Source organism: Opisthocomus hoazin, chromosome 22 (genome assembly GCF_030867145.1).
Source record: "Opisthocomus hoazin isolate bOpiHoa1 chromosome 22, bOpiHoa1.hap1, whole genome shotgun sequence".
Classification (NCBI taxonomy): domain Eukaryota; kingdom Metazoa; phylum Chordata; class Aves; order Opisthocomiformes; family Opisthocomidae; genus Opisthocomus; species Opisthocomus hoazin.
The window spans coordinates 5578287-5595161 of NC_134435.1; the positions used below are offsets into that span (position 1 = coordinate 5578287).

At 45.4% G+C, this 16875-nt stretch overlaps 1 protein-coding gene across 2 annotated transcripts in view; it reads right to left on the reverse strand.

Moving 5' to 3' along the window:
• The window catches only part of RASGEF1C (RasGEF domain family member 1C), an 82253-nt gene that overhangs the window by 15318 nt on the left and 50060 nt on the right, over nucleotides 1-16875 (reverse strand). For both annotated transcript variants that reach the window (XM_075441557.1, XM_075441556.1), the window contains exons 4-10: nucleotides 16425-16562; nucleotides 10846-11058; nucleotides 7559-7633; nucleotides 3892-3987; nucleotides 2703-2805; nucleotides 2522-2601; nucleotides 1790-1885 (exon numbers count right to left, since the gene is read on the reverse strand). In XM_075441557.1, coding sequence (XP_075297672.1) covers nucleotides 1790-1885; nucleotides 2522-2601; nucleotides 2703-2805; nucleotides 3892-3987; nucleotides 7559-7633; nucleotides 10846-11058; nucleotides 16425-16562 — 801 coding nt within the window. The remainder of the gene's footprint in view (nucleotides 1-1789; nucleotides 1886-2521; nucleotides 2602-2702; nucleotides 2806-3891; nucleotides 3988-7558; nucleotides 7634-10845; nucleotides 11059-16424; nucleotides 16563-16875) is intronic.

Below are 16875 nucleotides of genomic sequence, written 5' to 3' on the forward strand. Positions count from 1 at the left end.
TCCAGAGCACCTCCCTTCTCACGCAGAAGGACTGAGGCCTGAAGCCTCCATCTGTGCTTCTGGGGTGGCCACGTGTCGGGAAGAGGGGCGGAGGGGATTGGGAGCTCAAACTCTTGTAAGCACAATTCAGTTTGAAGATAAAAATTTTCTTCAGAGTGAGCTCTGCTACAAGTTTGCCAAGAAGCAGCATAACATTTTCTATCAAAAAAGTGATCATGTTCTTTTAATTTTATTCAAACTCATTAAAATAAACTATATCTTATAAAAAGAAACAAATTTCCGTAATTCCTACAGCAAGAATTACATGATCTGTTGTATCTGACACTGTAAAATACCCAGTGTGAGTAGCTAGCATACACTTGAGAATTTTCTTGAACTAATGGTAACTACACAAGGGAAACAGAATATGGCCTTTTTCTTATGTAAAATAGATTCGTTTCAATCTAATAACCTCTCTGCCCTCAGTCTTAGCCAGCTAGGGGTAGAGATATGACAGAGATTGCTAACGTCTACAGGAAATTAAGTCAAACAATAAAGCAAAGTGTTTGAATATATATGATGGTCACAGAAGAATAGAACTGCAGAAGCATCTCAGACTGACAGGTCCTCGCTGGGGTGTGTGAGTTAAAGGAATTTCTCTGCCAGTCACAAGCATCCAAAACCATCATCTCTTCTTTGCACAGAGAAGTGCTTTTCAGAACAGCTCGGCGTACTCCCACTGCAGCTGAGTCAGCCTGTGACCAGATGCTGATCTCATTTCACTGTAAATGCTGTGAGATTCCATTAGCTTCAGCAGATTTACATCAAATTTTCAGGGATGCGAGATTAGCATATGGCCTGGCTCCTCTAGTGAATGAATACTAAATTCCATATTGTGCTTGTTCATGCAGTATCTACTTTACCTTAGCCATGCTCTGCGCACAGATTACCTATTTATGACTACGTGCAATTGCAATGTTAAAACAAACCCTCTTTCATTTAAAAAAAAAAGAGAACGGAATGGAGAAACAAGAAAATTAACAAGAAACACAATGAGGCACAAAACAAGAGGATCCTGCACTAACATCTTGTCAATCTGATTTTTGCAGCATCAGTGACATCTCAGAAAGCTGCGTATCTGCCACAAACACTGACAACATACTTCAATTCTTGCTCACTGAGATGGCAGCAACAACCAAATGAAATGAAAATTTGCGAGGACAGAATTTCACCCCAAATTTGCTGCAATGGATTCAGACCAGGCTTCTTTGCAGGACTTGTGCTAAGTCATCTTTCCCTAACGTAAATGGGAACGACCTCACCTCAGAGTGCTGTGCCCTCTGCTCACTGTCTCAAATCACACACTACCCAACAGGGGCTTCTCTGCACACAGGCCTGGCTGGCACAGTTGTAACAAAAGCCCAGTTCCACCTGGGCCTGCCAGGCTGACGCTCCATGCCAAAATCAAAGTCGTTTTAGTCTGGAATACCTGTTCTATCAGGTTTATCAATTTAACCAAAGTGAATTTTCCAGGGTTATAGAGACGCTCGCAACAAAGTCCTCCATACTGTGTGTCCTGCCCTTTCTAGCTCCCCGATGTCCAAGAGCAAATCCACAAAAGCCCTGTGAGCCATTTCAGACTCCTTTCAGCTGCAGATTTACATTTCCAATTGCATTTAGCAATGCACGAGCCTTGCACTGGTGACCCACGGAAGGGAGCAGAGCGTTTGCATCAAGTCTCTGAGCCACTGACTCCCAGCAGCCACACGCACCACCCATTTGGAGAGAAGTGAGATGTGGCCACACCTACCTTCTCCCTGTTGCTGTGTGCGGTGAGCGATCTGTGAGCAGCCCCCCGCAATGCTGTTCTGTAGTTATAGAAGTTACCGGTAGGGTCCATCTGGTGCTACATACACAAATGAAGACACATTGGTTAGAAAGCGACCTGGGTCCTTTGAGGACAATTTTACTCCTGGTTGTAGCAAACCCTGAGCAGAGCCTAGCCTACGTCTTCAAAAATCCACATACACACAGAAACCCATGAACCACAAGTACAATGAGAGATCTACAGATCATGGCTGTTTGTACCTTTGATTTTTCTAGTAACAGCTTACTGAGCTTTTATGTGAAGAACAAGGACTGCACATTTTATATATGCCAAATCCTGGTATCCTCAATACAAAAACCAATCTTGGGCCTTGCTCACTCGATATCCGAGGTACAGCTTGGGAACTTTACACTCAGCATTGTGTCTGTGGCCAAACAAAACTGGCACTGGTGGAAGCACTATGGCTTGCATGTAGGCTCATATTTTTGGTTTTTCCTCCTCCTATTTATCTGAGTGCTCTGATTCCCCTCTATGTGTCAGCAGCTTCACACCTTCATCACTACACCTGGGAAACTTCAGTGAGGATCTGGCCCTCTGCCTGCGAGACATGTCTACAAACATCTCATCCCTGGATAAAAATGTGAAAATACACAAACAAAAAAAAATCATCCAGAATATAATTCAAGCAGTGTAACAGGACTTTTTTTTTTTTACCTCAAGAATGAAAAATTTGGCTGTTTTCACTTTTGACCATGTCTTCTTTAGCCTGGAAACTGGACTCATGTTCATTCCAGCTGTGAGTGAGAAAGAAGAAAAGAAAGCCATGGATAAGAGTCAGGTTCCCCCTTTCCTCCACGACAGCTGGTAGAGAAACCCGGTTAGAAGCTGTACTTACAAATGATTGCCATCAGCGAATTAAAGTTCCCTATGTTAAAGCACTCTCGGGCTACGTCAATGAAGAATTCGATGACTTGTGCTCGCTGTTTCTTTTTTGCAGGCTGCAAATTAAAATAAACATCTGTAACAAGCATATGCAGAAGTGGAGGGCATCTTGGGTATTTACATACATAGCAGGGGCCCACGCACAGCTTGGGTCATCTGCTGTCAGTCACTGGCCCTAACCCTGTGCCAGCAATCCAGTGGATGCTAGTGACCCACAGTCTCTACAACCAAAGCTTTCACTGCAGCGACACAGGAGACACTCAGAGCAGTTCCCAGGCTTGCCTCAGTTCACGTCTCAGCGCTGGACCAGGCAGCCCAAGCAGCCCTGAAGCGGTGCCTCAGCTCCCTGCTGGCCCCCCTCAAATCAGTGGGCACATCAGCACAGACCTTCCTAGGGGCCGGATTTCACACCCGTGTAACAGCAGCACCTTTGTCCCAGAAAGATTTTGTTTCACTGCATTAATCCCTTTCCCCTCTTCTGGCTCTTTCAGCAATATGGCCAGGCCAAAAGGTAGCTTGCGTTTTAAAAACACATTTTAACTGGACTGGAATCACCCCACCTTTTCCAAAGATGATCTTCAAGTGGTAATGCTTTTGAGTCACGGGATATCTAGGCTGTGTATACTATTACTATTCCTCCCTTCCACACCCTTTTCAAAGGGGAAAACACTCATTTTAATGGGGACAAGTTAAAGTAAAACCACTGCCAAGTTAAAAAAACACTGATCACAGCTACGGTAACGGGCAGCAGGACAAAGAGCCGCGCCATGCGAATTCACAAGCGCAACAGAGCTTTAGGATGACAGATAACAAATACTGCTCCACTAGAATCTTTTCCAGCAGAAATCTCACAGGATAATTCAAGGCATTTTTTTCCTCTCTTCCTCCCTGCAGGGTTCATTATTCCACACTCTGCTCCTGCTACATCAAGAGAACAGTGCATCCCCCGTGTGTCGCCAGCTCGGTTTTGCAATGTGTTTGTCATTTATCAGGTCGCTTCTGCGAGTGTAATATTATTAAAACTTACCATCAGATGCTTAGCTGGGTCATAAGAAATAAATCCCCAGGTTTGCTTATGAATGCAAAATATCAAACTGGTACTGCAGGCATGTATTAAAACACGGCACACACTTTCCACTTACCATGCAAATTTCTGTTGCGACAAGATAGCAGAGTCTGTTGAACCATTTCACATAGGCCTCAAGGTTACTCGTCTTCTTCTGTTCACTGAAACAAGTCTGGGGCGAAAAAAGCACAGAAGGACCTATAACTGTGTTTCAGTTAGCTGCCTGATTGCTAAGATAAATACCACACAAAGGTAATTACTGGCCACATCTCTCATGCAGGTGGCAGACTGTGCATCAAGGGCCCCTTTCGAAAAGGCAGCGGTCGGCGGGTGGCTGGCAGACGCGCAGGGTCCAGCTGAGTGTGTCACACTGCACGACTCACACAGCGTGTAGAAAACAGCCCCCTTTTGCCTGCAGCAAGTGTTCACTGACACAGTCTGCACTGACCCTCGTTCACGGGGATATCAACAGCCGGGGCACTGCGGGATTCAAAAAGCAACGACAATAACGCAGGAAAAGACAAGACAAGGAGAGTCTTCCACAGCACACTCAGCCTGTGCCTTTGATTCCGGGACTTCCTTCACTCTAGTAAATGCAATCACCTATGGCCCTTCTCCAGAGTGCAGAGACTGTAATTTAGTGAAGTGAACAAGAGACAAGCAAGAGAAAACACAGTTCTAGTTGCCTCTTTATGGAAAAAAATACTTCCCTTATTGAGTTTTCAGGATGACAGGCTCTCTAGCGACCAGCTCTGTCTCGATGGCTGCTCTTGAACAGGTCACTTACAAACCAGAGGTACTTCATCGATATGAGCCATTACAAGAAGCACTTTGTTCACTTTTTTATATGAAACTTCACATAAATTCCCATAACGGATACAGGCTGTGGGAGCAGATATTTGGCTGAACTCTTCTGGTTCCTTTGACATCAACAGATAATTTGACTTCAGTTCACACAGCCTGAAGATGTTGCTTGGGATTATAAGAATTCAAGTCCTTTTCCCAGCCCTAAATTCTTAGACTGTCCATCTAGGACACCCCCCCTCTAGAGTTCACGTGATTTAGTTGAACATTCATTAACATCCACTAGAGGGTATCAGAGAATAGTGATTTTTTGTTTTATTAAGATGACCATTTCCCAGAGCTACCATAAATACATGCCACTAAGAAGAAAAGCACAATGCGTAAACACAGATCCATTAATGTCAATGGGATTACCCATATTACACAACTTCAACAAGTGACTAACACCCTTTAAGAAACGGGGCTCAACACGATTGCCAAGGTAATACAAAGAAAGAAAATATTCATCTGTGATTCTGTATACAGGTGTGTTTAGAAAGAGAAATCACAGTACCATGCAATGGAGCAAACCTTAACAAGCCTGAAATTCCTAGCCACTTTATGAGTAGACCACAGATACAATTAAAAAAATACTTCAAAAGCATCTCAAAAGTACATGTCAACAAGCAGCCTGTAAATATCAAACAAAACAACGGAAAACCGAAAGCAGCCCCAATCTACCCATAGCAGTTGGGTTTCATGTGCTCTGTGGTATTTCTTGTTCACTGTTATAGCAAAAAGTACACGAAACCTAGGTTTTGTTCTGAATATGGTATTTCCATCTCAACACTGCTGTCCTGTGCCAGGGCATAAGAACCATAGCTAATACCAAAAGCTTGTGAAAAATGTGCAATAGTTAAAGTTGAAACAGACTGCTTTTTAAAGGTTAAGCTTTATAAATGGCAACAATATTTAGCACCTCCCTAGCATCTTCCATCTGCAGCTCAAAGTGCTTGACAAACATTTGCCAGTGAAGCCTTTTGAAGCCCTCATGCAAGAAAGATGTTCAGTACGATCTCCAGCTGGAGGGAATTCACACCAGAGCCAATTCCCTGTGGTTAACAGGGGTGGTCTCCATGGGTCAGGCAATAGTATGTCACTCCACGTAAGGTTTGTGCTGCTGTGTACAATGTTCTGCCAGGTCCCACACAATCCCTCGGCTATACCTTACCTGGTGCGGAAGCTCTCCCACCCTCATGGCTGGGACCTCTGGTCAGCCCAGGGAAAGGGGGCAGGAAAGTTGCACACTAACTACTTTCATCAGCCTTGCTGACTTGAAGACAAATAATTTGTTACTGCCATGTCTTGTGCAAAAATTTTATGGCAGTTTAACTAAGTAGATCCTCCTGGGGGAAGTCATTGCCTTGAACGTAAAAGGCAATGCAGGAGCGCATCCTTGGCTTGCGCCTGTTATTTTCTCTGTTATTATGCACTTCACTGAAGTCACAGAACTGTTACTGGGCAGCACCTCAGTGTTCAGACTGGCATTTGAAGAACATGCAAAACTGTCAAATAGCTTGCCATAGTCTGTCAAGATGATTTGCTCGGATCTCCCATCCCACCCCTATCCTTTCTGTCCACCTCAGCTGATGTTTCCTTATGCTTACCTTGTAACCTCAACTTCTCCTCACATCTTGGTATTCCGTGCTGGCCCTGCATTTGAAATTCCAGATGCAGCTACAGGTGTCATGAATACATTCGTTTATTACTGAACACTTCCTTCTTCCTCTTAGCACCCCTTCCCCTCTATGGCTTTATGCAATTTGATTTCACTCACTGCTGCCTCCCTCCCACTCTTCCAAAATTCACTCAAATTTAGTGCCCTCATTTGATCGCTTTCATTTTACTTCACAACAGATATGACGACTGTTCATTTTCAGTCTTGTCCCTCATGTTTGCAGCAGGTTGCTGAAATCTCACTGTGGCTGGTTTGGTATTTCACGTTTCTGATACATCTCTGCTATCTTGGGGTTCCTTCCTAAAGGATGCAATCAACGCTCAGAATACTTGAAACACCACCTCGCTCAATCCCCTCTCTCTGAAACCAGCTGCAGAATCTCCAGAATTCCAGTAAGAGAAGGAAAGAGCCCAGTGTTGCACTTTTTATTCACCCGTCCACCTGTCCATCCATCCAGCCACCTTTTCACCATTACAAGCTATTCTGGTGCTCTTTGGGCACCACTCTATACAGAAGTCTTCCTGTTATGTTCAGCATCCAGTGACAAAATCCTGCCATTGATTTGTGATCTCAGTGGGAGCCCATATGCTGTTCTGGGGAAGAATTTTCCACCCTCTTTCTTTTCTGGCAGTATGTGAAATCTCCGACTCCCCCTCTCCAGCCAGGAAGTCTCTCTACTTATTGAGGCACTCCCTGAAGTGCTGCTTCAAACCCCACTGGAATCGGTGGAAAGACTCCAACTGGCTTCCACAGACTTTGGATGAAGCCCTGATCAGGCACTCCATTCCCTGCGGTGCTTTGGGTTAAAAGCTATTGTGGAGAAGGAGAAGAGAATGTTGATTCATGACGCACTGACTCATTACTGTGGTGTCTGGGCACACACTATGGGCATGACATCACATCCAGAGCCTTTACGCCTTCAACGCTGGGACCAGACATTCGCTGGTTGTGTACAGCCACAAGCCACCTGCCCTGGTCAAAGCAGGTTAGGAGGAACAAGCCAAAAAGCAGAACATCAGGGTGCTGGGCAGTCTCAGGCTAGGACGTACTCCACCAGGAAGGAATGGCAATGACCCCCCCTTGCTGTGAGAATATAGGTCATCGGTTGGCCTGGCCATGTTCACCACGTGCCCCAGGCCCTGCTCGTATGGGTCTCATCACATCAGTTCATCTACAACAAACAGTGATCGCAGGAGACACTTTGCATGCGGACAAACCATACCTTGGTGCCATCCAGGGGGTCTTTATGTACAAATGCCTGCACGAACTCCTCAGGTCCAATGTGACTTAGCCTTTCCTATTAGAAGGGGGGGAAAAAAAGAGAGAGAGGAAGAAATAAGAAAGCACCCCAGAATGTCTTCTGTTTCTCTTGGTACGACATCCCCGTTATCTTTCAGCTCTGAATGGTGTTACTGAACTGGTAGACAGCCAACTAGCACCAGACATTAAAATTCATAAGAACAATTAGAGTTATTTCAGCAGAAAGAAGAAAATGAGAATAAATATGTCTCATTACTGACAAGGCACAGTAAGAGCCCTTTCCACTGTGCAGAGAGAAAGGTGTTGGATGCAAAAGGCCCCAGCTGGGAGCCAGCAGACCTCAGTTCTGTGCTTGGCGCTGCCACAGACCTGCTGTGGTCCAGCATTTCTCAATAGCCTTGTTTCCCAGCTGTTAAAACAGCAGCAATGCTGCGATCGGTAACCATAGCAATCCGTTGCTCATCCGCACATACTCTGCTCTGACCCTACCTCCCTACCCCGTGAAGCTCAGGTGATGCCCTGAGGTGCTGGTTCTGTGCCACTGAGGAAGGCAGGCATTGAAGATGCCCGTGCTTCCATTAAAGGCATTGCTTCCACTGTAGAGTGTCCCAGGCACTACCCAAAACAAGAGTAAATAAAGCATTCAGATCTCTCTCGGTAAAGAACAAACCGTCTCCACCAGCTCCTGAACAAACCTGGCAGTTCCAGCCACACCACTGGGCCCTCTTATTAGGTTTTTCAATTCCCTTAAACGTCTTTATTAGAAAAAAATATTTATTGTAGGCCACAAAGGTATTTCACAGAATCACAGAATAGTAGGGGTTGGAAGGGACCTCTGTGGGTCATCTAGTCCAACCCCCCCGCCGAAGCAGGGTCACCTACAGCAGGCTGCACAGGACCTTGTCCAGGCGGGTCTTGAATATCTCCAGAGAAGGAGACTCCACAACCTCCCTGGGCAGCCTGTTCCAGTGCTCCGTCACCCTCAGAGGGAAGAAGTTCCTCCTCATGTTCAGACGGAACTTCCTGTGCCTCAGTTTGTGCCCATTGCCCCTTGTCCTGTCACTGGGCACCACTGAAAAGAGCTTGGCCCCATCCTCCTGACCCCCACCCTTCAGATATTTGTAGGCATTTATAAGGTCCCCTCGCAGCCTTCTCTTCTTCAGGCTGAACAAGCCCAGTTCCCTCAACCTCTCCTCGTAGGGGAGATGCTCCAGTCCCCTCACCATCCTTGTAGCCCTCCGCTGGACTCTCTCCAGTAGCTCTTCATCCTTCTTGAACTGGGGAGCCCAGAACTGGACACAGTACTCCAGATGAGGCCTCACCAGGGCAGTGTAGAGGGGAAGGAGAACCTCCCTTGTCCTGCTGGCCACACTCTTCTTGATGCACCCCAGGATCCCATTGGCCTTCTTGGCAGCCAGGGCACACTGCTGGCTCATAGTTAACCTGTCGTCCACCAGGACACCCAGGTCCCTCTCCGCAGAGCTGCTCTCCAGCAGGTCCACCCCAAGCCTGTACTGGTGCATGAGGTTGTTCCTCCCCAGGTGCAGGACCCTGCACTTGCCCTTGTTGAACCTCATCAGGTTCCTCTCTGCCCAGCTCTCCAGCCTATCCAGGTCACGCTGAATGGCAGCACAGCCTTCTGGTGTATCTACCACACCTCCCAGTTTGGTGTCGTCAGCAAACTTGCTGAGGGTACATTCTAACTCTTCATCCAGGTCGTTGATGAAGAAGTTAAACAAGACTGGGCCCAGTACTGACCCCTGAGGGACACCACTTGTCACCAGCCTCCAACTAGACTCAGCGCCGCTGATGACAACCCTCTGAGTTCTGCCATTCAGCCAGTTCTCTATCCACTTCACTGACCACTCATCCAGCCCACGATTTCAGAGGAGATATTCTGGAATTCCTACAGCCCAAACTTAGAACACTCAAGCAACAATAAAATTAACAGTAGTTTTGCTGAAGTGAAAACTTTACGGCTACTCCCACGCTCTTTCTCTCGGCTTCTCACTTTGCCACTGATAGCTGTACTGGACTCTTACTAGAAAATGACTATTATTAAATAAACAGCAAATAATTCTTACTAACAAATAAGCTTCAGACACTTTCAGTGCAGAGTAGCTGGTGTAGCGCATGCAGTAAGTGAAAGAGAAGGTAGATTGACTACAGTAAGTGGAACAAAAAATCTAGCTGCATAAGTTTTAAAAGTGCAGCTGTGTACTAGTTACAAGGAGTCTCCCCTTGGAAGACAGTTGTACTGTGGAGGAAAAGAAAAGCAAGAAAAAAAACTCCAGGCAAAAGGACTTCTACTCTCTGGCTTAAGTTAGATAAAGCAGAACTGAAGTTGCATATTCTGAAAACTAACCAAGGTGAGATCATCCTAAATTTGGGGTTTCTGAACTATTCCACTTCTTGACAAACAGAATATCAATACCTTCAGAACTCCCAAGGCTAATTCCATGATATGCACTCCAATGCACAGTCCATTTCATGGTTTGTTTTTCCAGCTTTCCTCTCAAGGATGAACACTGTCTACAGGAGGACAGGCAGCAGGGAATCATTACAGCATCAAGAGATCTGCAGATGGCAGCAATGTTTTATGTTCTTCTGTGAACATCCAGGAGGTCCAAGCGGAGGACCTGACCCTGGGAGAAGGGTGTGCAACACAACAGTCTGTCCAACATCTTGGTACTGCAGATGGAGCGATTACCATCAAAAGCCTGAGAGTGAACTGCAGTCCACGGAGGGAAACAGCAGGACTTTGTGTGGGGGGGATTTGCACACCCTTGTACGTCCATGCACAGTCCCAAAGGGCAGAATGAAAAATACATCCGACAACTCAGACGCTTTGCGCATCTGTAGGAACAGGCTTCAAGTGTTAAAATTTCTTCCAGATTAATAGAAGGGCTAACAACCAGCCATTTCAACAGCACCGTCAGGTTGTGGGGCTCAGAGCACCTTACAGAAGTAGGAACACCTCGACCTTCCTGTGACTATGACTCGCACTTCACAAAAAAGCAGGCTGGAAAGGTAAAGTGACCCACCCCAAGATGCACAGGAACACTGATATATAGCTTGCTTCCCAAGCGTCTCTTAACCTGTCAAACCCTGCCTCCTGCTGCAGTGCTGATACAGCACGGGATGTGCTGCAGCAGTGCAGACATTTTTCAGTTGTGTCTGGAATACTTAGCAGCTGATGGCTTAAAATAACATCTACGACTGCAGAAGTTGGGAACCATTCCCACTTACCAGTTCCACATGTGTCAGCTGCTGAGCCAGAGTGTAGGGGTCACTGCAGACGCTCAGGATTTCTCTCTGAATTGATGGAGGTTTACTTTTAAAGGCAACCAGTTTATCGGAGACAGCAGCACTGATCTTGACAATCCCTTCTTGCCCATGGCTGAGGGTTGCAAGTTTCTGATTCAAGGTTTGCAAAAGCTGATTCATCTTTTTCCAGTAGGCCTGGAGAGACAGGGAGAGAAAGAAACGTAAACCATCCACAGAACTTGACAAAGCAATGTTTTTATGCTGAATTTTCCCTTCTGTAACATACTCCTAAGCCAGCAACAGGTTACCATTTTATTTTCAACAAGCCTATTTCAGAATAACCAGTTGGCTTAATTACAGTTCTGTGCTCTGGACCACAGAAACAGGCTGCAGTCAAGAGAAGAGGCAGGCAGGACTGGTGGGTTGGCCTGGCACTGATACTGGCATACTCCTGCCAACATCAGGACCAGAGGAGAGGTAATGCCACATGAGTTACTGCAGATTTCTGGAGCACAGCAGCATTCAGTACCTATCCTTTATGTCAGCTACGTGTTGGCCGAGAACTCTACCTGTTAGTGCTACCTAGTCAACTCTTATTTATTAGGAATAAGAAATGTTTCTGATGCTATTCTCTCCATCCTTTTGAGCTGAGAGCAGCAGAAGAATGCTGTTACTTGCTGCCTGCTTGGAGTGGTCTGCGCATCACGTAGCTTTGAGTATTTATTATCCAAAACGTTAGCTGCTACTGAAGGAAGCTCACATCGTATTCCAAGCACAGCCATGTGCTCATGAGGATGATCATTGCTAAGTTGCTCAGGTTGTTCCCAGAGATGGAGCAGCTCTTCACAGACAATGAGTGGAGCCGCTGGCCATGGAGGCTCGGCAGAAAGAAATGCCTTCAACTCTTCATGACTGACAGATGCAGACGTCATAAAACTGAGAGAACCGAGAGAACTGGTGGATGGGCTCTAGAGACAAAGATTAATTGGAAATGTCCTTGGGCAAAAGCCTCACGTGAAGCGCGGGGTGTACCCTGCTGAGGAACACGGCCTCATGGGCTTTCCCAGCCAGAAAGAGGAGCATCAGGGATGAATGCAACGGGTGCTTGCTCAATTTCAAAGTGCACGGTCACTTGGGAGAACAATTTGCAGGCTGCCCTACTACCAGCTCCTCTTCTAGCACAAAGACACAGAGTGGAGAGATCCTCTGGCTGCTCACAAGTGGAGTAACCCCTCTTTTCCCATCCAAACAGAATTTAGGAACGTCAGCTTGCCAGTAACATCAGTTTGTAATCTGTCGGTGTGAAACCAGAGCTGGCACAAAGCCCTCTCCTGTGACATCTGTACTGCGCAGCAGCTGTACGCCCTGCCACCCTCCACGCACCCCGCGTCACCACGGCAGGGTCCTGGCTGGAGTGTGCCTTTCCATGAAGACTGACACACACCTGTGTTGCATCCCAAGCTGGATGCAGCCCAAGTGAAGTCTTGGGAAGTACTCCTGAATTCCATGGTATAGATACAGCCTTTGTCTCCTTCAGACTGTGTCAGGCCTTGACAGAACTCATGTTTTAGGTGTTCAAGGTACCAGAAGCCAGAGCTCTTCTCACCTACAAAGGATCCTATCTGCACACTGGAAGCAGCATCTCCTACTGTTCACAGTGAAGAATAACACCTCGCATTTACCCTGCTTCCATTACAGTCTGAGGCTAGAAACCTTCAGAACATCCCAAATGCTTCAACTTTTGCTGCAACACTTCGTAATTTTCATACAAATTTTCCAGCAGAAGGTTTCATATTGGTGAGGAACCTCTCATTTCACTCAATGAAGATGCTCTCTTGAGCTGGGCTGCAACATGGACCAGATAAACAGGATGTAGTCAGGCTTTTTTTCAAAACAGAGCTGGTAAGTCTGAAATGAAACAAGTACCTAGAAGGCAGGAGGGACTTGTCTTGGAGAATGACAACACATGTTCTGTTCAGAAGCAAATCACACAGGAATGAAAATCGAGTGAGGAAGACATAAAAATAAATAATTAAAATAATTTTTAGAAAATTAAAAAAAAGATTCTTTCAGTTTTTATCTGTTCCTGATGTATACTAGCTCCAAGGAAGAGAGACTACCGGCCTTCCTCATGTAAATCCTCATTCAAACAGATGGTTACACTTTTGATTTACACAGGCTGTCCTGGACCCAAACTACTGACCACCATCTAAATATTTCTCTGATTTACATCCAGGTGTGTTTGCAAATCTCAGCATAGCTTATGAATATCTACAAATAAAATGTTATTTTTTAGTGGAAACTCAAATAGCGACATATTTGGTATTTTGTGAATATGTTTTGTAAACAGGGGAATTAATTTCGGGGGAAGGGGGGCAAGCATGACACTGAAATCCAAGTCTTCTACAGAACATAAAATATTTGCCTAATAAAAAGTGTTCAGCTGAAAACCCAGTTCTCTTTCAAAAATGATTTTGGAAAAGAAATCTTGGACCAGTCCTGTCTGTGCAGTATCAAATTCTACACTGTTTGGATGAAAAGCCAAAAAGCAGCATAAAATTCCTTGAAAGACATGCATATTAGCCAGTATTTCTATAAATCCTCATCAAGAGATCTAGTTTCAATAGTTTTGTCAGGAATATGGTGTAATAATATAGATATAGACAACCGTAAACACAGACTCAGGTAAACCAACCACCTAATAAAGGGTGAAATGAGAGACACTTAATGGACACAAAAAAGATTCTTCAGAAATTAGAGCTCTTGAAGAGACTCACTGAAAATCAGTTGGGTGCACCCTTGCCTAGAAAGCTTTTCTTTGTGTGTTGGGGGATAAATTTTTAAAAATCCTGCTTTTGCCCTTTTAAAAGTACTTTCTGCCTTCTTTAAACTATGTTCACTAGGTGAAAACAACATTGTTCATTACCTTCAACATGCTGGTAATTACCTTGCCACAAAGTGACCCCCCATTGTATAGGGGCTGCATGCTGGACTGTATCAACTGATTTCACTTTATTGCCACATTAATAGTCAAAAGAAGCATACAACTGTTTAGTATTTAAAGAAAATGTTTCGTTCTTAACTGGGAAAGTTCCTCTGAAGACTGCAGGCCTCAGCAGGTGGCTTAGGAGCTCAAATTTTAATTAAAATTTCTAACTCTAAATGCAAATCACAGCACTTACTAAGAAACGCTTCTCAGCATGGACACCTTTATAAGCACATCACAGAGCCTTTAGAAAGTGGACTCTACGAAGGACAGGAGCATACGCTGCAGGGGAAAATCCTGCATTAGCCTACATGGACTAGATGACCTCACAAATCTTTCAGTCTTTAATTTCTGTGATCCACAATGGGAACAACTTTCTTCCAAACAACTAATTGGCATCACCACTCTTCCGTGCTCTCCCTTAAAAAAACAAAATTTGCATTTGCAGGCTATGAGTTGTTTCTTTAAATAATTATTGATTTTGCTCAGGCATAATCCCTTGCAATTATAGTGCCTAGTAATATTTGAAAAACAATGATTTGCCCCCCAGGGCACCCATAAAGCATTGGTACACAGCTATGCCCACTCCAGAGTGCAGGTGTGCAGCACTTGCTCAGGTTAGGCAAATAAACTATTGCTTTGTATGCAAAAAGTTCAAATTTAACTTTATGGATCTTCACCAGGGCAGCTACTGTTTTTTAAAGTGCACCCATAAAGTCCCTGTCCCAAAAAACCCTTTTGGCTGGTTCCATCTTTCCGGTGGACATGATTTTGGTGGGTCTGTATGGGTTTCTCTCATTTCCAACGCTGAAGGGCTCCAAGGCACCATTCTTGGTGGTTGGCAGGAGCAAGCTCATTGCCTCCTCCCCAAGGGAGCAGTTTTACTGCTCAGTCAATGGAATTGAGGCACCTTGGCTCTTTCTGAAAGTCCTTTGTGTTCCCTTCACCTCCATCAAAGTGTCAGGCAGCTTCTCCTTCCCAGCCCTTCTCTGCCATGGGCTGGCCAGCCCAGCCATACCAGCCTACAGCCACCCAAAAGTGCCAGCCGTGATGCCAGCCCAGCCCAAGAGCAGCTGCTTCCATTTCTCTCCTGTTTCATGTGGGTAGGAGGGTCCAACTTCACTTCCACTGTGCTGCAACCCTGCTAATTCCTCCTCTCTTCTCTTCACCTCTCTTTTTCTTGGACTCATGGGTGTGCACTTCTTGTTCTACTGAACTGCACCCATCTTGAAGCAGGCCTTGATGTAGCCAATGGAACCACATCCCATGGTTAACCTAAATGTAATTAGAGACTCTCTATGTACTTTTCGCTTTTATCCTTATTCTTTTCATGGATTTTGTGGTATTTTTAATGTTTCTGAATTAATTCATGGGATTCACCCACCTGAATTCGCAAGCACATCTCCCAGAGACTCCATTCACTGCGTCCTACTCTGCCACACACATGGCTTATGCATTTGAACACCAAGACCACGCAATCATCTAGACTGATTTTTGCCCAGCAGGCCACACACTGCTGTCTTCTGCCACTGTCATGCTCCCAGAGAAGCTACACATCCATAAACATCTGTATTTTCTTTAAATGTCAGGACTGTCTCTTGCTATCTCACCGTATCAGCCAAACAGGCTGGATTCAACAGGAGCCATCTCTTGGCCCACAGATCCTGTGAACTTCAATGGGGATTCCAGTGGCATCAGTCAAACCGTGATCAGAGTTTGCTGCTCTGTGCCTGCTCGCCTCCCGTCTGGGTCCCGGCTTTACAGCATCAGCCAGCTCAAGCACAGGGCCCGTGAACTCCTTTACACGGGACCGGAAGGTGTAAGCCAAACCCTTGTTAGATTCACTAATGAAAAAGATGACCAAATGCAAACATTGTTTAAAAAAAAACACCTACCAGACTGAAGATACGTAAAGTAAGGAATGGAAAATTAGATTTCGGCACAGGTGACAAAGGACATAAGCAAATGGAGAAGGGGAGACGAAAAAAGGACTGTAAACACCCTTTGGTAGTTACTGTTTCACAGCCACTCATTTCCTTCGAGAAGGGAAGCATTTATCAGGCACCTTCAGGCAACTGATGATCTTTTTTAGCTCCCCAATTCAATCACATGATGACTGGCTGCTTGCTCCACTCCTCATTCACTAAACGGCCTGGAGCACTCCCCGAGCCACTGCTTGGCCGGGATGGTTGGTCTCAGGTCACAATACTGCACTGCTCTGCCAGACCTGGGAGACCACAGCTCTGCTGCTATTTGAATTGTGACCACCACATTCGGTCTATGCTACGCCTCAGATCTTCCATCTGTAAAATGGGAATGTTATTCTCTTACAATTCAATGTGCAGTAGACAAATTCCACTGATCACTCCAATGTCTCCCCACGTCACTGCCACAGGGGTACCTAAACTGAGAGATAAGGCTTTCAGGGAAGCTACTACAGGTTGTAACCGTTAGAGGAGAACAAAACTGTAAGAGTTCCCAGGAAGACGCACGGAACATGATGTTGGAGAAGGAGGAACCAATGGGAAAATGAACGTAACATCCCCACACAATGTCCCAGGTCAGACATGCTCACCTCATCACATGGGGCTATCCTGTGAATCATGTCTTTCAGATGGCCAATCATCCGCTCCTCCTGAAAGTCATACGGGAATGTCTCCGTCCACTCTGTCAGCAACTGTAAGATTTTGGGTCCAAATTTTCTGATCCGCGCCTGAAATGGAAACCAGAATGATCGAAAGGGACTGAAATGTGTTTACTCATTAGAGACTCCCAGCAAATACGTATCTCACTGAAAAAGGGGCCAGATTTTCAAAGAAGGAACTGATGGTTGCACCTGCAAAATCTGCACATATGCAAACAAATAGCGTGGTGCACAAATTATATATTTTGGCATGCAATATACCAGTACTTAGATGCACGCACAACTGTCGTTTTACATGCAGATTTAAATATTCTGCACATACAGTTGGCCAGTTTATGGACATTTTATTGGTGCAACCTTTGTACCTTTTTCAAAAACATCT